The sequence below is a fragment of the Festucalex cinctus genome, chromosome 2 (assembly GCF_051991245.1).
Source record: "Festucalex cinctus isolate MCC-2025b chromosome 2, RoL_Fcin_1.0, whole genome shotgun sequence".
Taxonomy (NCBI): domain Eukaryota; kingdom Metazoa; phylum Chordata; class Actinopteri; order Syngnathiformes; family Syngnathidae; genus Festucalex; species Festucalex cinctus.
In genome coordinates, this window is record NC_135412.1 from 20,371,781 (window position 1) to 20,393,978 (window position 22,198).

Consider the following 22,198-nt stretch of genomic DNA (forward strand, 5'->3'; position numbering starts at 1 on the left):
TCACTATTATATTTATAGTTCTTCTTCTTCTTCTTCTTCTTCTTCTTCTTCTTCCTCTTCTTCTTCTTCTTCTTCTTCTTCTTCTTCTTCTTCTCATCATTATTATTATTATTCCTCTTCTCCAAAATGAATCGCATTTTCGCATTTTTTTTCATGTTTGAAAACTCGCCGAATTTTGCACACTCATTGGGCATGGTGAAAAACAAGATACTTTAAAGTTGTCATAAACAATGATAACAAAATGGCTCTGTAGTGCCCACTGCAATGGGATAAAAAACAACAACAACAAAAAAAAACAATGTCGACAGGTTCAGCCTACGTCTACGAAAATTGGCAGGCATGTAGCATCCCCAGATGTACAGAAAAAAAAATCCATATGCTAAATTGTACAGGAAGTGAGCTAAGAATTTTTGGAATGTCCAATTTTGGCCCATTTTTTTGGCACATTTACAGAGGTCATACTTGTGCCCCCTTATTTCTTATTGATTTTGTTTGAAGTACTGTTGGGAGTGAATGCTAGATGGTTAATAATGTAACCAAGCTGTCAAAATCGGCTGTGACTAAAACGGCAAAATGTTGTATGGAAATCGTCAATCCTCTGCCTTCCTATGTAGCCCAGCTGTCATAAGCTTTTCCCAAAAAGTTAGCATCGCATTTGTTGCTGATTCATGAGCTAGCATTGGAGCGAGTGGGTCAGATCTGACACACTGACACAGTTTCACAGTCTCACAAATAATAGCATTTGAGCATAGATGCATGTTGAAATGTTTGTTGTCTGCAGTCCACATTGGTCTTTCATGGTTAACGCGATTGGATGGAATTAGTGGGGAGTGGGCGTTGTCAGTTGGTAAATACAGCGTCAGCATATTAAGTCAGACTCCATTCAGAGTGCGCTACGTAGTTAGCCTTGTACCACTCCCTCTCCGCCCTCATGTCCGACCTTCAACCTTCCCTTTTATGTCCATTGATCTCCAGGCTACAGACAGATGGTCACTATCTACCTACCACCTCCTCCTCCCCCGTTACCGCGGGCAACATTTAGAAGGAGAGATGGGTAATGTCACCCATTTTGCCAAGGGAAACAGAAGTAACATTTAAAAAAAAATAATAATAAAATCTCACTGGAATTGGCTGTCAAACAGTTCAGGGTATACCCCGCCTCCTTCCTGAAGCCAGCTGGGATAGGCTCCAGCACCCCCACGACCCTTGTGAAGATCAAGCGTTGAAGAAGATGGATGGATGGATGGATGGATGGATGGATGGATGGATGGATTAAAATTTGATATCAGGAAATCTTATTTTTCATATAATCAAATTCTGTTCCGGTTACAGTGTGGGTTAAGGTATGATTTTGCTTGTGCTCACAAGCTTTGTTTTGATGTCGCTGGCCACACCTACTGTATATGCCTGAAAGCCAGGTAGGTAGAGGAGAGGTGCAGCATGTTAAAGGAGGAACAGAGTGTAAAATAAAGCATATGAAAAATAGATGAAAAAATATCAACTTATGAAAGAATATCTGCACAGAATTATTGTAATAAAATAATGACTCAAATTTGTCCAAAGAAGCAGACTGAGGCTTTTTTTCCCCCCACCCCTGCTATTTTGTCACACAAAGCACAGCAGGTGTGTGGGTGAAGTGTCTGGAGGCGCTCTTGAGTTTTAGCGTTTGCCTTTGGGAGAGGCTCATTGTAACTTGCGCTCTTGCTTGCGGCTGTGGCCTCATCTTTTATCATATCTCCATTTCCATTGGGACGTGCAGCTAATTGCTTTCGGCCCTGCGTTCTCTGTCAAATAGGAAGATACATTATATACCGTTCCTCTGCTCTCCTCATTCTGCTTTCCCATTAGCCTGTTATGAGATTGATGCTTCCTGTTCTGTGTTTTATCAGGATAAGTCCTAACTTTAACTTGACCCCAGCCTTGTTAGCCTTGTCCTGTTTGCTTCCGGCATTGAAATGGGTTCCATCTTGTTTCGTGACAGCTAGCAATATGCAATGTGACAATGTCCTTTCCAGAAGAGCCTTTAGCAATAGGCGAAGCTAATGTAGGACACCACTGAGGTCCAATTGAGATGTGTTGGAATCAAATTGACCAAATGCCTTGTGCTCAGACAAGTCTTGAGATAAATATGTAGAGTTCTGACATATACTGTATTCCGCAACAAAGGTAAACGTCTAAATAGCACAGCTTCTATGAACATTAATATAATGATGTACTATAACGACTGTCGGTGTATGTCAGTTTTTGGTCCCACTCGGTATTAATAAACCCAGCATCAGTGGTCTACTTGTCAGCTGTTGGTCATCTCGCAGGTGCAAAATAATGCTAGTGAATCACTAGGGCAGTGCTTCTCAATGGGCTCTTTGCACAGCTCGACTACTTCCTGAACTGAATACCACGTTTTTGGTTCCTGTCTTTCATGAGTGGACAAACTGATTAATCCAGGTGTGTCTGGCCAATGTTGTTGTAGTAACTGAGATCAGGCACACCTGGATTAATCAGCTTGTACACTCATGAAAGACAGGAAATGAAGGACTGGTGTTGAGTTCAGGAAGTAGTGGATTTGTGCGAAGAGCCCATTATTTTCTGTCATTCCCCCCCTCGGAAGAAGAAACCCCCCCAATACGCTTTGTCATATTTCCTCATCTTAGCTTTCGGACGACTTTCGTTTGTCTCTTTAGCTCTGTCTCTCTCCACCTGTCTTCTCATCCCTGTTAAAAAAAATTGTCATGGTGTCACTTGAGGGTCTGCTACACTTCGTGCCTACACTTCATACTCATACTCTGTGCTGTGTGCAAAGTGCGCATGCTCAGTGCAAACAAAACCCCTACACCACCGAACGAATGCTCCCTTTGCACACTCTGCCAATGAGAGCACCACTGTCCCCTAATGTAGTGGAGGTGCAATTGCACTTTATTCTAAAACAGTAAAATAAATAAATAAATAAAATAAAATAAAAAAGCATGTTCCCTGAGGTCAAACGCGCCCCCCTTGACAAAGCCTCGCGCCCCCTTGGGGGGGCCCGCCCCACTAGAAGCACAGCACTCGGGTCACTGAAGTAGTAAGCAAATCAGAAAATGGCTTTCATTTAGAGGAACGGGCAGAGGATATCCAGGATTTGAAGACTCAACATGCTCTCATTCAAAGCCTAAAACCGTTAGTCAGCCAATTTAGTCTTGCTCCATCATGAGAAGAGATTCCAGATCAGTGTCAGTTTTCCCCTAATAGAGACAATTGGGCAATTCCACCAATGAGTGATTAAGAGATTTTTGTTAATTGGATATAGAGAATTACTGAAATTGCTTTGTGGTTCATGAGTAGCAGCTTTGGACTTTGGAGGACTCAATGGATGCTTATTGATTGGTTTACACATTCTGTTTAATAAACGTCACAATTAAAATTAATTACAGTATATTAGCATTTTTTTTTAATGGGCTGCTGGATTGCCTATAAGTTCAAAAGCATTTAAACCTCAGATGTCTTCTTTTAATGACACCTTCGGGTCCCATCCAGCATCCTTAATGAAGTGTGTGTGGGTGTGTGGGTGTGTGTGTGTGTGTGTGTGTGTGTGTGAGAGAGAGAGAGAGAGCGCAATCCCTCAAGCATTCGCCTTTCTCAGCATGAGAGGATCTGTTCTAAGATCCAGCAAGCGCCGAGATTAGTCTTGCATCAAGATAATGAAAAAGATTCAGCCTCCATTGCACTAATCACAGATCTATGATCCTGGAAAAGGCCATCCAGTTTAAAGTGCATTACAAGTTAAAGCCTAAAGGACATCTGTTTGGATTCAGATTTGGCTTCATGTGGAGTTTTACTTCATGCAGAACGGATAGAGCTGATACTGTATGGATTTAGGTTAAAGATCAGAAGTGTCATTTTTTCATGTGTAATTTCACTGTTGGCTCATCAGTCCATGGTGCCCAGACTGACCACAGAACACAGTAAAAGACAATGGAGCGACACATGCGTCCTTAAAGGTCGCCTTGAATACCAATGTGCTTGTTATTTGACAATGTGACAGTGTGTGTATGTGGGCGTGTTTGTGCACGCGATGGTCTCTCCAGCACCCTTGGCAGTTGTCTGGAGAACAATGAATGCTTCAGAGGAACTCTTTTTTTTAAAAAAAAAGAACAAGTAGACGAAACGACTTTGGCGCGTGCCACTAGCAGTCTTGTCATATGTTCATATAGCAACAGTTTTTGATACTTTTGATGCATACTTACTAGCCTCCCTATTAGCACCCATACTCTCTTTGCTGCGTTCAACATTCCAGTCAGTCATCGCATCATCGAGGAGGTAACGACACGACAAAAAAACACAAGTTGCGAAGTGAAGTACCCTTTCAGTCCTCCGTCCTCTTTTTAAATTCACTCAACTATGATGAGAGTTGATGGGATGTAACTCTCTGTCGCCACTCAGGCAGCAGAGCAGACATTTATGTCGGACAAACAGCAACTTGAATTTTTCACAATTGTGACCTTAAGCAATATGGATACGTACGTGATTACGTACACAATTTGATTCCATTGGTGGCGCTTGTGTGTGTTTGTGTGCGTTTTGCAATGTTGTGATGATTCTCTACGGACTTAATGTTGGAGCCATTGCATTAGTGCTGTCTGCTTCCTGCCATCTTCCACCCAAATTATATTAGAGCACTTCTTGTTTTTGTCTCATCAGCTCTTGCATAACACATACAGTATATACATTATGTATAGGTACTAGAGGAGAGGGAGACTAATAAGATGGATGGATGGATGGATGGATGGATAGATAGATAGATAGATAGATAGATAGATAGATAGATAGATAGATAGATAGATAGATAGATAGATAGAAAAACAGTGGGAGCACTGTAGTATATCATTACATCATATGAATCCATGACTCCCTGTAATGTATTTTTGTCCCTGTACATTTTGTTACTGGGCAGTTTATGATTGTTGATGTCGGCTGATATTCGTATTTTATCAGATATGTGTGTGAGTGATAAAGGCATAGAAGAGTGTTATGTAGGCCATCTTGTGATGAACACTTAGTATTAGTCTTCTCATTGTGTTCTATTTGTGTATTTCTCTTATGATGTCTGCCAGATAAAAGTGTTCGTTGTGGCTGGACTCTCGGTGTGCTGCAGGGAAGTTGTAGCACACACACGCCAAATATGACAGTGTGCTTATCGTCATACATGCGTCAGTAGTCGGGGGTGTTATTTCTTTCACTTTTGTTGGAATGTGATAGAGCAGTGTTTTTCAAACTTTTTACAAGTACCACAGTTATGACCAATATTAACATACAATAGCGTAGATTTATTTTTAAGAAAGTATTTAATATTACGATAAGCCACTGTAATGTTATGCAGTTTGAACATTAACCATGTGCTTATTTAAAGGGGGAAGAAAATGACTCAATTTAATTAAAATGTACTGCACATAAAAGTTAAAAAATGTACGGTATATATTGGTAAATGAAAACAAACACTTCTGAACATTAAATGCAAAGGTGTTTTACTTAAATACTACTGAATCATACTTAACAAATGTTTTCCAGGATTAAGTCACTTGTCTTAGTATTACTGAATTCTAAACAGATAGGACAGAGGTTAAGGAGATGTGGCACTTGGATTTACGTGCCAATGTTTGCATTTGGTCCAACATTCGGCGCCAGGTTTGGGCTAGTAGGATGAATGAAGGTCTTATCTTTGTGTTAAACTCATCATCACGCTTTTCATTTGTCAGTGTGTGTTCTTGCCAAGGACGGTTGGCATGATGCTTTATTCTTGTAGAAAGAAGCATTTCGGGAATAAAAGTACAGTATCGTGATGTGTCTTGGCTTGCTTTGCTGATATGATCTGAAATATCATTGGCCACTGATGTGACCCAATGTCTGTTTTCAGTCCCCTTAAAAGCACTGGATCATAGAATTTTATTTCAGCAGCAGCATCGGGCCCTTATTTTTTTTCAGTCCAGTTCTCATAATTTTGATAGCATTCTTACGTTAGCCTTTCGGTCATGCTACAACCAAACAGAGCTTCCTTTTTTTTTTATTTGTCATCATCTAATATTACGTAACGATTTCCCCACATTTAGAGGCCTGTCAGATTACTTTTTCGAAAAAGGAGGGCTTTTCAGTACAGTATCACTTTTTCCTATATGCGCACAGGCTGGAATGGTTTAGTCATGGGAAGGTAGCTTGTACAGACTGTATGTGTAAAGAGCAGCTATTGTGTCATCATCATCATCATCATCACATAGTACTGTATATCACAAGTGATGTTCCAAAACACGGATGACGAGCTCCATCCTGATGAAACAGTCAACCTCTTGTGTGTGTTTGTCTTTATATGTACACTGTACATGTGTGAGTGATTGTCCACTCAGTCTAGATGTGCAGGAGTGGCAGTATGTTGTAATACTTCCTGTTTTGTAAACTCGCAGAGGTCGCCAGAGAGATGTGATGTGAGGAATGTAGGATGATGATGATGATGATGATGATGATGAAGATGGGGAACTGAAAAGGGGAAGCGGGGATAGTGCTGATTAGTCATGCTAAGCAAGATCAACAATTAAAAGTAAACATAAAACAAGCAGAATTTCACATTGCGTATGTAAAACAGCCACATAGCTTTCAGTCTGCTAGCTTAATGCTAGCGCTAATTAGCATCCATGGTGTGATGCTTCAACCCGAAAAGCAAAAAAACAGTTCAGCAACAGTATTCACATTTATATACTGCATACTGTACTTTACTCTCTATGTGTAGTGTCTAATATTAGTACCTTGTTGGTGATCTGAAAGCAGAGTTGAGGATTTTTTTAATAATCACACCTCAGGCAGGGCATGCCTCAATGCAATGTGATTGGCTGCTTTATCCAGGCAGGACTGCATGCAGGAGCCAATTATATTGCAGCAGGTTCTGCGTTGCTGAGATCCCAATTGGCAGTTAGAATATGCCTCAATGAACCTTGGCCACCTAGGGGCAGTATAACAAGGAATAGCATTCAGTTGATGTGAAGTGGCAAAAACGGTTAAATTCTTTATAATTATACTTAATTGTATCATAATGCTATGTTTTTATTAAGTACAATATAATGCTGTGCTATTTTTGTCATTAAACTACACATTACATGTTTTTTGGTGGAAGGATGGAACTAATTAATGGCATTTCCAGTAGAGGTGGGAATCTTGGGGCACCTCACGATTCGATTGCGATTACGATTCAGAGGCTACGATTCGATTATAAAACGATTATTGATTTCCCCCCCAGGCAGCAGAAAAAAAACAATGTATTTTTGTGCTTTTAATGTTTCGTACATTAGTTACAAAAATAGTACAAAAGTCCTCTCAGGCCTACATAAACTACTATTTCAGTATCAAGTTAACAGTTCAAAACAGTAAATAAAATACTCAAGTCCTCATTCTGTAACAACAGCTTTTAAGTATATTCAGTCTTCAACAGAATAAAACATAGCACTGAGCAAAAATATATTATTTTTATCCACTCAAAAGTGCATTGAGGTATAAATGAAAGACAATGTGAACTACTACTTCAATACAAATGCCTAAAAAAAAAAAGTGCTTTCCTGCTTTTTAAGTTGTGTAAAGATGAACATGTAAACATTAAAGTTTCTCAGAGGTACAAAAAAAAAAAAAAAACTCAAGTGCTTTTCTGCTTTTTAACTTGTGTAAACATGAACGTGTAAACATTAATGGGATCGTTCGGCTTTTTTAACATGAATCTCAATTTGATCCTCACCTCCCGTGTGTGCGATCAGCACTGACTTCTTTCTGACAGCGTTCGGTGACACCAGTTCTGGTTCGACGTTGGACGAGAAGAAAATAAAAAAGAAAATAGTCCAGCAAGCTGGCTGGGGTCTCGGAAATAAAGCGTTTTTCTTCTAAAAACTTATTGTTTTCAAAAGCGTGATACATTTCCACCACAATACTCTTTTCTGAATAAAGTCAGACGCCATTACCGCCAGCCACTACTTTTCTGTTCGTTCGTTCGTATCACTGCGCGGCGCCCTGTAGAACGCTAACCGACGCACTGCAGCCAGCTAGCTGATACTTCCGCCTGAAGTTGTTTGCCTTTTCGGAGCAGGTCTGATCTCACGAAGAGGTGGGTTGGTCAGCTCAGCCATGCTTGTTGTTGTTTTGAATCTCGAGGCGTGAGTTGTGGATGTGTACTCTCGGTCCGTCCCAAAAAGCGTCCCGAAGACCGCGCGCGCTACTGCGTTTCAGTTCCGCGTACTTTTCGCTCGTTTCGCTTCCCTTGGCATATTTATATAATCGGAATTTGGACGTTTGTGAATCGTTCTCGATTGTTCCACGGCCGAATCGTGAATAATCTAAGAATCGGAAATTTTGCACACCTCTAATTTCCAGTGATTTCAATGGGAAAAGATCATTTGATCACTATTCACAGAATGAATTACTCTAAACTTGTATCTGAAGTTTCTCATCTCACATCTGTGCTGTGACTATGAATGATATGTTTTAACGGTTCTGTAACAAATCTATCCAAATTCAATTCTGCATTGTGATGGGACAAATCATATAACCAGCATTGTAAATTGCATTTAAGGTCAAGCGTAACAATTGGTCACAGGGGCTCTTTACACATTTCCTGTTTGTTTTCATTCCTGTGAGTCACTTGCCAAGTGTACTGAATGCTGTAATGACTGTTCACACCTAAACTGTCCTCTAAAAAGAAAAAAAAAACTTTGATGCTTTATTGTGCAGCATCAGCAAAGCTCAACCATGCCAATCTATCATTTATATCATTGCCGAGAAGCCTGAGGAGTTTCTGAGGCAGAAGAAAAGAATAGAAGATGGAGCTATTTCTCACGTCTTCATTCATATTAGGCAAAACAGGTGCTCTCACTGATGAGCGACTCAACAAAGTCAGAAAAACGATATAGTGCGACTGCACTAAAAGTTCCGCAAGGCCATAACCATTAGTCTACCTTTGGGGAGTTTCTATCTCGCTAATGGACAGACGAGACAAGTGACCCAGGGGAGCAAAACAAGTGCACATGCAGTTTCTTAGTAATCACACGCCATCTACTTTTAAAGAGGAAAACTTTCCTTACACATGAACGACACTCAAAAGTGTGTGATATCCACCAAATTGAAACAATCTCTCAACAAAATACTCGTGCATGATTATCACTTCAATCATGCTTGAGATTAAATGATAAGTAGGAATCAATTATGAGGACATTGGCCTATTTATTTATTTATTTATTTATTTATTTATTTATTTTACGTTTGCAACACAGACATGGAGCACGTGTTTGCACAAGTTCTAAAACACATACACTGGCGCTTCAACAAGATCAGTGTGATTCATGTGCACCCCTGGGGAGCAGCCGGCTCTGCCGAGGATATTTGCATTTCTAATTCCTCCGGAATCGCCATCCGAAATGCCCCAGCTGGGACCACCGGTGACAGAGCAGATGCTGGCCAGGAAGCCTTTTTACGGACGTGCACTCTCTCACTTGTAAATGCACGCTCATTCAGACTGTATCCAATCAATTTGATGCCAGTGTTAAGCAATTGAGGGTAATTAAAAGTGTCCAATTAACGCTTAGGCCTACATCTGTGTGTGCATGGATGTGTGTGCGCTGGGGGTTGGGGGGGGGGGGGGTTGGGGTTCATTGTTCTCATTAAAGCAATATGCGAGCTGTAATAATCCATGAAATGTAGCTTTTTGCGTATCTCGCTACCTTCTTCGAGCTCTTTTACAGTATTTTTATACTCACTGGCCATCACATCCACATTCTAATGAGATCCAATACATGGGCCGAATTACAAAATTCTGCCCAATAGAGAGTACATAATAAAGCGCTTTTTTGTCTGCTAAAAATGTACCCCTCATTTAGGCAAGTATCATTTATTGGTTGTTTGTTGTTTTATTTGTGATAATGTGGCATGGGGTGCGCCATCGGTCTAAAAATCATTTAATTGACAATTTATTGGTTGTGTGTGAGAGGGTTGGTTTTTTTTGTGTTGGTCAGGTATATTGGTGGAAGTGTGACAGAGGTCTTTCTGTATGTGTGGAAGAGGTTTTGGGTGCACACAAGAAAATGTTTTAGTGTGAGAGATGCTTTAGGTGTGTGAGAGCTTTTTTAGATGAGTGTGAGAGTTTTTTATTTAACTACGAGTGGGAATGCTTTATGTGTGAGAACCAAAAAATATTGTATAAGAGAGGTCTCTTTTGTGTGAGGTTTTTTGTTTATAAATGTGCACATTTTGAGGGGTTGTGAGAGGTCTTGCTTTGTGTGGAAGAGATTTTTGTGTTGCATTGTGAGACTTAGGGGCCTATTCACTAAAGGTTTGCATCGCCTTTGTACCGCGCTAACCGGCAAAAATGGAGCAATCTGGGAGCGCCTAATTCACTAAACACGCGCAGATGGGGAAATCCGTCACTAAGTGCGCGGCCAACCAGATTGCGTGACAGTGCGCCGGTGTTATTAGTGCGTCTGTAAATTAGTTAATTTGCATACATTTGACGCAAAATATGCCCACCCCAATGCAAATGAGACTCATTGATATGCAGCGTCTAATTCATTAACGCCAGCTCAAATAGCAACACCGCGTTTGCATCATGACGCAAATAACGTTTTTGGAACGCATGTATTAACCTGCTGCAACCTCGATCCCGGGATCATGACATTAGTGCATGGCACGGTGCACATCGCTCTCTGGCTGGTCACGCAGAGAGAGAGAGAGAGAGAGAGAGAGAGAGAGAGAGAGAGAGAGAGAGAGAGAGAGAGAGAGAGAGAGAGAGAGAGAGAGAGAGAGAGAGAGAGAGAGAGAGAGAGAGAGAGAGAGAGGGCGGGGGGGTATGTTTGTTTTAGGACACATAACGTAACCCAGGCTGATCGTCAATGGCAGGGAGGCATTTTACGATCATTTTTACGTGCCAGTTGCATACTTTACGTCCACGCCAACCTCTGAAAACATTATTGTTATTTTTTTTAACGATCGCACCAATAATTTGTACTTTATGAATGAATGACGTTGTTGTCGTCCTCTCTGCTCTGTACAGCTTAATGGCGCTCTAAACGCTTACTCTCGGTCCAACCTCACTTTCTGATAATGTCATCTTTCTCGCAACTGTTACTATAACAACCATGTTCTTGGCGCAAATCCATTGCCATGTGTGGTAAATCAGGTGCAAATTTGCTCCAAGCTGTCAGTTTTGTGGCCGTGTTTGCGCCGGTATGTCATTAGAGCAATATCCTTAGTGAATAGGTGGGTAACTGGGCGTAGACTGCGGGTGCAGTTGTGGTGCGATATTTTGCGCTATGCCGGACGCAGCGCATTCTTAGTGAATATACCCTTCAGTCGTGTGAGAGATGTTTTTGGTGGTCTGATGGAGCTTTTTTTGGTGAATGAGTGTGTCCTTGTATTTTGAGAGTTTTTCAGAAGAGTTTTTCTTCTGTGTGAATGTGTGTCAGAGAGATGTCTTTTGGAGCCTGTAAGTGGGAGCGCTTCTTTTGTGTACATGAGAGGTTTATATGATGTGTGTGAGAAGAGGACGTTTTCCTTGGGAGAATTTAGTGTGAGAGGAGCTTTGATGTCTAAACCTGAGGGTTTTTTTTGTTTTTGTTTTTTTTATGTTTGTAAGTTTTTGTTGGGTTGTAAGTTTTCTGAACGTTTTCTTGTATGAGAGGTGCCTTGTTGTCTATGTGTGAGAGTTTTTTTTTGGCGCATTTAAATTGTGTAAATGAGATTATTTTTTTTATGCTTGTGAGACTTGTGTTTCTCTTACACATTTTTTTTGTTTGTTTTTTTTTGGTGCGTTTAAGTTTTTTTTTTCTTTGTGTAAGAGACTTTTCCTGGTTGGTGTAAGATTTTTTTTGTCAGAGGTTGTTTTTTTTTCTTGTTTTGGTGAGGTGTTTTAGTGTATGAGGGGTTTCTTCTGTGTGAGACTTTTCTGTTTTTTTGGGGGGGGGAATGTTCAGTATTGATTTGTACCTCATAAAACGTAGCAGTTCTACAGCACTACAAAAGATAACGTGCTCCTCTCATGTGCAGTACGTATCTCTGTTAACGTAGAATGGAGTGAGTGGCCTACAATTGGCGAACTTCATTTCCTCACTGCTGTCCTTCCCTTGGGGCCGCCTGCTCAATTGTCTGGCCGTCTTTGTGGGAATCAATCCTTGACCTGGAGGGTGTGAGCCAAGTATTCCTCTTTGTGTTGACATGTGTGCAGGTGCATGTGAGTACACAAAACACTCGTGCAGTTTGCAGTGTTCCGTCTGCAGCTGCTGTTACCATCGACAGTTTGCCTCCTCATTCAGCAGGCTTGTTACCTCCATTCATCTCTTCACTTGCCATCTGGACTCACTTGTTTGAGGCAGCGTGTTTAATAATCTGTATTTCACATTTTGTTGTTAAGATAGCGATCAAATTAAGTTTTTTTTTGTGGCAATAATCGTTGTGACACATAAATCTAAACCACCAATTAAAGGATAATGTCTCTTTAAATTGAGTAACTGGCAGACACGTCGGGGTCTTGCTTGTAGTTTGACTTATCTTACTATGTAAGGGGTCACCTTATCAGTTCAAATTGGCTATTGAAGTGGGTGAACAGACTTGATAGAAGGAGCGCAGAGGCATCAGTGGCTTGATGTATGTGATCTGATAAAGTTGTTCAAATCAGAACTCAGAGGTGTTTAAAAAAAAAAAAAAATCCAATACCGGTAATTACATAGCATTATTTTCCATTTTAGTTCTGCAGTATCTGCTTTTTACTTTTTGCTTGATTTTCTTTTTGAGTCCAATAATGTCCATGAATTAATTGTTTTCAAAATTGCTGAAATTGCATGTTTAATTTTTGAAATACAGTACACGGGTGAGACAAGAAGTGCGGAAGCCTCACCTCAGGTTGCGCAATCCCTCACCCAAAAAAGCAGATGTAGCAAATTGCAACTGCACTATCTTTTTGTAAGATTTCCTACAGAGGAGGCTTAATTTTGACTATGTGTTCAGTGTTCGCATCTCCAATTTAAAGTTTTCAAACCGATCTTGTAATATGCATTCTGATTTTCGAGTCACGCTAATTTTGTGTTTTACTGATTGCATAAAACTGAAGATATATTATGTAAGGTGAGGCAGAGTACTTCAGTCTGACTGTGGCAGCCATTTCATTGTTTATTAATTCAATGAGTATCCTTTTATGTAAAAATTGCAATGGATAATATGGTCAGTCACTATAACCTACTAGACATAAGACTCCTTATAGCCAAATATTTAGTGTGTGAATGCTGATGTTTGGCTCATAAATGTGTAAATCCAACTGTAATTCATGCCTCACCGGCCATGAACCTCACCGCGCATCACTTTCATAGATGAGTTATTTTCACATTGAAAAGTTGGAAGGGCAACATGCCTGCCCTCAGTTACTATTGCAACTTTTAAATGACTTGCAAATACAAAGCAATAACAATTCCTCACATTTGGATTGCCTGTGCGTGTTTATATTTATCTACACTTCATTCACCCTTTAGTCACTCAAACACAGTGCTTGCTGTTTAGAATTACTCTCATGGGACAACAATTTTTCATTTGCCAAAATAAATTATATGTACTACTGTTCGGTTTCAAGGTTCAGATATCGAAGCAGCTTTCCTGGAAACATGGAGGCGTGTGTGGTGTCAGTGTCACTAAGAGCCTGAACCGTTTTCCATGTTATTTAAAGCCGATTTATATTTTATTGTCCCTCGCTGCATCTTCTACTACCAGGAAAGCCCCTGTGGGGGTCCTCAAGAGACAAATGCACACGCACACACAGAGGATAAACAGCTGCTCAGCATGAATCTTTGCAGCCCAAGCAGATTACAGAATAATTGGGAGTGAGACAAATGCCATCATGAAATCCAGTGAGAGGATTTTAGTTTATTTTCTGTTGGGCAAAGTGTCACGAGTTCATGTAAAGGACACATCTACCGTATTTTACGCACTATAAGGCGCACCGCGTTAAAAGGCGCACCTTCAATGAATGACATATTTTAAAACTTTTTCCATATATAAGATGCACCGCATTATAAGGCGCACCTTCAATGAATGACATATTTTAAAACTATTTCCATATATAGGGCGCTACAGTAGAGGCTGGGGTTACGTTATGCATCCATTAGATGGTGCTGCGCTAAAGGGAATGTCAACAAAACAGTCAGATAGGTCAGTCAAACTTTATTAATATATTACAAACCAGCTTTCTGACAACTCCATTCACTCCCAAAATGAATACAGCTGTTTTATTATTGTCTCTGAGGTAAAGTATTAGTATTAGCTAGCGATCCAAGATGGCGGGATCTTCTGCGCATACGCGACACCGATCGTGCAGGGTCACCGATAGCGTCTTGACAGCGAGACCTGTTGCGGCTCAATATTGATCCATATATAAGGCGCACTGGATTATAAGGCGCATGGTCAGCTTTTGAAAAAATTGAAGGCTCTTAGGTGCGCCTTATACAGTGATACCTCGGCTGACGAACGCTTAAGCTCACGGCGTCCCAGTTCGTCACCCCCTTTCTTTTAGTGCGGACGCGGTTTGTGTTTGATAGACATTTTGGACCATATTGAGTGTACTTTTGCGGGATCTTCTGCGCATGCGCGTCACCGATAGCGTCTTGACAGCGAGACCTGTTGCGGCTCAATATTGATCCATTTATAAGGTGCACTGGATTATATCATAGTCAGCTTTTGGAAAAATTGAAGGTTTTTAGGTGCGCCTTATAGTAGTGAAAATACGGTACTTTATATGTAATATTGTTTCCTCTTTTTTTGGTTTTCCTCTAAAAAATTTTTTTTGGTTCATATTTTACTATAGAAAAGACTGAGAACATTTGATGTTGTTGATGGTGGTACAGTTGCCAATTGGTTTGCACATCTTCCTCACAGTTCTGAGTTTGGCATTTCGAATCCGGGCTCCCGCCTTCCTGGTTGGAGTTTGGATGTTCTTTCTGTGCTTGTGTGGGTTTTCTCCAGGAACTTTGGCTTCCTTCATATTCACAAACATTTTTAAATTAGGTTAATTGATGACTCTAAATTGTCCTTGAAGCTTTTTTGTGTCTACATGACCTTCGATTAGTTAACGGTGTGCCCCGTCTCTCGCCCAGAGTCAACTGGGATAAACTCCACCACACCCGTGACCCTCGTGAGGATAAACAGCTTAGAAAACGGATGGATGGATGTTGTCGGTGTTAAAAAATGCTGCAATGTGGCCTTTCATGTCTAAAAATATCCCTTTGTGTTTGTTTGCGTGCACGGCTGCAGACCCAGAATCCCAGAGGAAGAAGACGGTGCAAAATGTTTTGGACCTGCGACAAAACTTAGAGGAAACTATGACCAGCCTGAGAGGGGTGCCGCTGGGCCACAGGTCAGACACACGCAAGCACACACGCATATCCACACGGAAATGAAAAGATAAATAATGCCTACAACACTCTTAGCATTTTTGAACTTGTAAAATATGTTCTTTACAATATGCTCTATGCACCGCATCACATCTAAACACGGCATTCTGATTAGAATTTTACGTGCTGTCAACTGAAAATGACATGACACACATCCCATAAACACAATAGTAATCAAAAACAGCATTGGGGGCACATAGAACATATTATTGTAAAGAAAAGGTTTCATTTGACTTCCCCTTCACCTACCTGCAAGCCCTCTTTATCAGTTACCTAATAAACGAAGCCTTTTATTTTGTCATTCAGTACCTACTCTGCTCTGCTGCCACTCAGTTCATACAGAAGATTAGCTTAACGCTACTTTCAAAGTCACCCATGCAGATGCACGCTCACGGCTCACAAAGACACCCACTAATACTCTTGTTTATGCGCATGTGTTTCCTCCTTTCCTTTTCACTTCGCTTTTTTTTTTTTTGGCTTGGGTTTTGGAAGTCAGCGTGTGTGTAGTTTTCGTGCCTCACCTGTCATGCATCCTCTCTCACGCTGTCTTGCCCTTCAGTGTCGAGCTCCCTACACGAAGAAGAGCACATCAGCAGATGCTTCCCCGCTGGGATACATTTTCTTCACTTTTCATACCAGGCTGTGCTGTAATAACCTTGCATAACTTTTTTGTCTCACACTCAAGACATTCTACAAACTGTCCAGGGAGAATGTATGCAAATATGTCATGCATCCTCTGATGGAAAAAACCCCCATTGTCGTCTACACTCAATTAGCATAACACGTCGAAGATGTAGCATCGCTTTGCCACAAACTATGTCAACTTTTATTTCTCCATTTTTCATAGAGATAAAATCTATATCTGTTAAGATTAATTTTGATGCAGGTGATGACATTTTAAAAAAAATTATAAAAAATTTATTTAAAAAAATGTATATAAAATTTATTATTTATTATTTATTTATTATAATTTATATAAAAATTTATAAAATTTAAAAAAATAAATAAAAATAAAATAAAAAATCCTGTCCTAGGTACTGATGTAAATTTAACTTACATCAGTCAGCACATTAGATTGACAGGAAAGCATACAGAAGGTTAAATCATCCACATATATGTACTGGAAGAAGTGCAGCCAAGAGAAATGCTACTAAAATGTCTGTTGAGAATTTTTTGACATAATACCGCACAGTTGTAGTCAACATTTTGATTGAAGGACCAGAACGGCGATCTTTTTGTTGTCCATCATCAAACACCATCTTTCTCATTCTATAGCTGTTTGGCGGGGACCGCGTGCTACGACAGTGATGACGCTGCTGCGTTTTCCATTTCCAGTCTATCCAATCGCTCCTCTCCACTGTCCTGGCGCCACGGTCAAGCAAGCCCGCGTCTGCAGGCCGGCGACGCCCCATCTACGGTCAACACCCAATCAGACCTTGCGCTCCGGATCAGCCACACCTCCCGCATCCACCTCATCGAAGATCTGGATGACGCCGATCCGTCCCTGCTGAAAGGAGATTACCTGAGCGACAGTGACCTGGGTGGCAAAAGCCCCAATGAGGATGATGAAGATGACGTGGATATTGATGATCTGGAGAATGGGTGAGTTGTATTTTGCTCGTCTAATTGTGTCTGCTGTGTCTCATGAGCAGCTTGGAAAAAGTAGTTTGGGAATCACCAGACTATTTGGTTAGTTACAGGCTGCCTGCTGCTGCTCGCTGACGTAATCAGAAAGCGGCCCTTTGGCCAACTTATGGAGATGATATCACAATCAGATGATTTGATTGCGCTGTAAGCCTTCAGCAAAGTCACAGGGGCGTCATCTCGAGCGTGGATGCAATTTCGCTGTGAAACTGGGAATTTATTCAGTGGGATTGTGAGCAACTTGCTACTTGCTGATGATGAAGCTAGTAGACCTTGATGTCACGAAAACAGGGTGAATGGCTTGAATGATGATTTCAGGCTTCTTCTACACCTCCCTAGTTTGAATGTGTGAAATGTTAGTTGAAAAGAAGATCACACATCATTTTCAGTTCTAGTCAGCAGTAGTCCATCACTGTCTTCCAGCTGGAAGTAACTTGGCGTTTATTGTTTCCAAACATTGACAAAAGGTCTCGACACAGTAAATTTCATAGAGTAAATTAAAGGGATACTTTACTTATTTAGCCATTTTTGGCAGTCAAACATTAATATTTTGCCTATAATAAATTTGACATTTTCATTATTTTTCACGTACAAATAGTACCTTTAAAAAGTCATTTTGCAACTTGCTGTCGACAGAAAATGACATCACAAGGGCTCAGGTAACCAATCACAGCTCAGCTTGCGAATGTCACATGACCAAACCTAGAAAACAGGTGAGCTGTGATTGGTTACCTGAGCCCTTGTGATGTCATTTTCAGTCGACAGCGAGTTGCAAAATGTGTTTTTAAAGGTTCTAATTGTACATGAAAAATAATGAAAGTATTAAATTAATTATAGACAAATACAATTTTTATTGCTATAATGGGCTAAATAAGTGAAGTATCCCTTTAATTTACTCTAAAAAGACTATATTCGGTCTTGGAAGAGATTAAAAGACTAAAAAAAAAAAAAAAAAAAACATTAAAATGTTCAAGTGTTGAGGTATGACCCCACAACCTTCATCAAGGAAGACAGACACTTTACCAGTTGAGCTATGCTGGAATTATTCCTTATATTGCTGATGTGCCCCAAAGGAGACCAAAAACGGAGGTGAGGATTCGACCTGACACCTGCGATATATTGAGTGGCATAGATTAGTGGTTAGATTGGCTGTTTCCCAACCTGAATCTTCCGTAATTATTCCTCAACTGTTGTTTTTATATATTACTCCGTTACTCTGTTTAGACTGGGACTGAATGCAGCCTTTTTTCAGAGTAAAATTTTCTCTACAAAATTTACTGTGTACTGTGGTATGTGTTAATTCTTATTGGCATACATATGTTTTGTTTTTCGTGAATTTGGATCTCTTCAATGTGAAAAGTATGAACGCCAAGTGTAAAGAAAAACACATTAGCTCACCGTCAAGTGTGATTGTGGCTCGGTGTACGTGTGACGCTTTGTGAGATCCTGCGACTAAAATCCCACAGCTGGGCCGTGTACTGACATTTCCATGGTAACCGCAAAAATGCATCCCTTCGTCATTCAGTTGCGACACAATCCAGGTCCCTGTTACATTTTGTAGTTGCTTCATTCATTTATGGAGTGAGGTTGAACAGACTTATCCCTACACACCATAGCTGTAACTTAACCAGAAAGCAGTAAAGAAAAAAAAAGAAAAAACAAAGTTGATCACAAAAGTCAGCTTTTGCCACTAGGTGGCAGTGCTACTGTTCTGTTTTTTTTTCTATCTCTCCTTGGCCAGCCTGTCAACATCAAGTAGCTTCATCCTTACTCTCCTTCACCTCATATTTTATTGCACACTCTCATTTATTATTCATAAAGGCCCCGAGGTCATACATAGGTCACAGCTCATTGAATTTGTGCTTAGGTACTGTATAATATGCATCACAATGACACATGTTCTTTGTTTGGGTTATGTAGAAACCTCTTTGTTATGAATGGAGAAGAGAACGTGTTTTTTGGTCTCATAAAACATAGACTGCAAATGAAAATTATAGTCATGGTGTGTCTCAGAGTGACTAATCTGACTGACACTGTATCACACGTTGTACATTTGGTTTGTTTAGGGTGACTGTACCGTGACCTGTCTGCACTCTCTTAGTCAGGGACCCCTTAAGTCGCTTATCCATTTCCTGTGCAGGGCCTCTGCCTGTCTGCTGAGTTCCACACATCTGGAACTAGAACCCTTCCTTATGTTCCTGACACACACCCACGCTCACTGACACCCACACTCACATCGCTCTCACGCGCAGGTTTGGGGGATCACCGGGAGGTCATGCCCGTGTTTGTGCGCAAAGTTAATAATGAACCCGAACGAGGTGTGGCCCATTGTCAAGTGACGGATTCTGGCCGGGAAATCTGTTTACTCGTGAGGAATTGTGACATGTGTAAATGTGCCATCAATCATTGATTGCGAAAGGAGGTCTTGGCTTTTGCTGAAACATCATTCGTCATGTCTGCAACTTTGGAGGCCGCTCTAAATCCAGTGTTGGGATTTGGTGCTCAGCGTTGATTCTTTTCTCACTCAAAATCCAGTTTACATTTACGGACGAGGGGCAGCTCTTCAACAAGGATGAGCAAGCAGTGCAAACACATCCACGCACATGCAAATGTGTGACCGCATGAGCGTGCCGCTTGTTTTCTGCCCCGCTGGTTGCAGACGATTTGGTTTCGGCTCGCTTGTGCTCTCACCCTCAGCCGTCTCCCATTAGTAAACTCGGGGTTTCCATGGTTACCCTACGAAACAAGCTGCCTCGCTGCATCCACCTCGTGAATTATGAATGCATTCATGTGGCGCAGGACGTACAGTACGTGCCCAGATGTCACTGCAGCTTCCTCCCGTGTGTTGGAAATGTGTGCGTACTTCAATTCAATTGCATTGTTTTATTCCTACCGTGCATAAAGTAGAAGTCGGCTCTTCTGCTTTCACAGTAGGGACAGGGAAGTGAAAAGGGCAAGAAGGCTTTTACTACAGTATGAAATGTTTTGAAACAAAAACATCCTAGAATGAGCCTTGATTGTCTTTCAAGGAATGAAGAAGGCCTTTGCTATCTTTTAGCCCAAAACTGTCTGTCATTACTTGACTTTGTTTTCGTTTTAACTCACTCGACTTTATTGACCTCCAAATCTGTGTGTACATTTTTTTTTTTTGTCTTGAGAGAGAGCAAGAAACAGAGAAGTAGAGAGAGAGAGAGTATATTTGTGAGTTTGGGTGTGATTGTGCTTGCATATTTATATACTATGAATAAACAAGGAAAAAAAACTGGACTCTATCCCCACCTGCTGGCCAACTCAGAACTGATCCCTGTTTTACGCATACATACTCCCAGGGATCCCTCCTGATGAGAACAAGATCCATTATACGATGAGTCAGACTGCTGGCTCCTCCCCAAAAGCAACTCAGCACTCTGCCCCACCCTCTATGCATACAGAGTGATGATCATATCTGTATGAGATGCTGTGAGTAAAATGGAGAAAACATTGACATGGACAGCTAGTGCCACACAGATAACGGAAAACTGTGTTGTTTGGGACACCCTGCAGCAATCAACCTGCAGGAATTTAAAAAAGCAAGAAAAAGTGACATGACAATAAAGCGAAACCAAAATGTGGTCCGAAACTGCCACACTCACCTTGTCCACTGGATTTGTTTGTTAAAATTACATAAATAATAGCTAATAGCTCTGGAAAAGCTTAAATTAAAATGATTTCTTGTTTAAAAAAAAAAAAAAAAAAAAAGTAATCATCTGTCTTTTGTACATTTGTAACTCACACCCTATTATCTTCAACAATGGCGAGGCTTTATCTGACCACCATTTTGTCTTCTCACATTCCATGTAAATGGTCCCATCTGACATGTCATCCTCCCATTCAACCAAACAGGAACTATCGCCAATTACAAACATAAACAATCAATCATAATTCAGCTTCAGGCAAGTCAGAAAGTGTGAGAATATCGAACAATATAGAGAAGACACTAGGGGTGTTAAAAAATCGATTTGAATCGATTCAATATGCTGCCGAACCAATATTTAAACATCAATTTTTGGTGGAAATATTCAACAAAATGTCTTATTTAAGGTTAGGGTTCACACTTTAAGCATGGAAGAATGTTATATTAATTAATGGAACATTAGTCGTAATATTTTATTTCAATGCTGTTCAAACATGAAACAGATTGCAACCTGTTTGTTAAATACAGTGGCTCAGTTATAAGCCTGAAGTTTCAGATGAATAAATACATGTTCATACAAATTTTACAGCGTACACGTTTACTGAGTATTTTCTAAATATGAGTTTAAAAAAAAATCGCAAAATTGATTTAGTCATATCGGGATTAATCGAATCGAATCGTGATACGGATCGAATCACAAGGTACTTCACACCCCTAGAAGACACTCTAACATTGTAAAAATTAATGTCCTGTCTGTCATAGTGAAATATCAATTTCTATAAAGACCTTACGGAAATATGACAACTATATTTATATAACAGAACACACATGATCTTACCAAGTAAATGTCCACCCTGTCAGCAAGCTCACATATTATGCAGTTTGTGCCCTTGCAGTTAATTAAAAAAGAAAAAAGAAGTGCGGGAGCTTGACCAATATGCATGTCAATACAGCATAGCATCTACTTTATACAATCAATATGCAGTTCAATGGAAAATTTCAACTTGTTTGTTTTGAAATCAAGAAGTCCCAAAGGCACCTTCAAGTGTTATTAACTCTTTTGTGATTTGGTGCCCCTTACATAAAAATGAATGGAACTGAAAACGGAATGCAGCTGACATGCTGTGCGATTACCGTGAAAAGTTGTCAGGAGACAGTTTGCGGTTTGTGGCGTTTCTGGAGGTTGACAGCACGTGTGTTGCGCTCGTCAGTCCCAACCTGCTCCTCTCCTTGAGGGCCTTGATGACTTCATGCACTTCTCCTTGGAATCCGTCTGCTCAGTGTGGCGTGTAATCAATGATTTGCACTGTCAATATACCCATTCCCATCTTCTTTTCCATTGTCATAGCAGCACACCTGGGGTAACAACGTTCCCAAAACATTTTAAAATCTCATGTTGTCAAATAGTAATTGTGAAGATTTGTCATATTTCACCCTTTTTCTTAATGATGATGTAACT

The 22,198-nt window shown here is 40.5% G+C and overlaps 1 protein-coding gene across 4 annotated transcripts in view; it reads left to right on the forward strand.

Moving 5' to 3' along the window:
* nav1a (neuron navigator 1a) overlaps positions 1 to 22,198 on the forward strand; it is a 95,349-nt gene that overhangs the window by 17,922 nt on the left and 55,229 nt on the right. For all 4 annotated transcript variants that reach the window (XM_077513588.1, XM_077513589.1, XM_077513590.1 and 1 more), the window contains exons 6-7: positions 15,283 to 15,385; positions 16,698 to 17,024. In XM_077513588.1, coding sequence (XP_077369714.1) covers positions 15,283 to 15,385; positions 16,698 to 17,024 — 430 coding nt within the window. The remainder of the gene's footprint in view (positions 1 to 15,282; positions 15,386 to 16,697; positions 17,025 to 22,198) is intronic.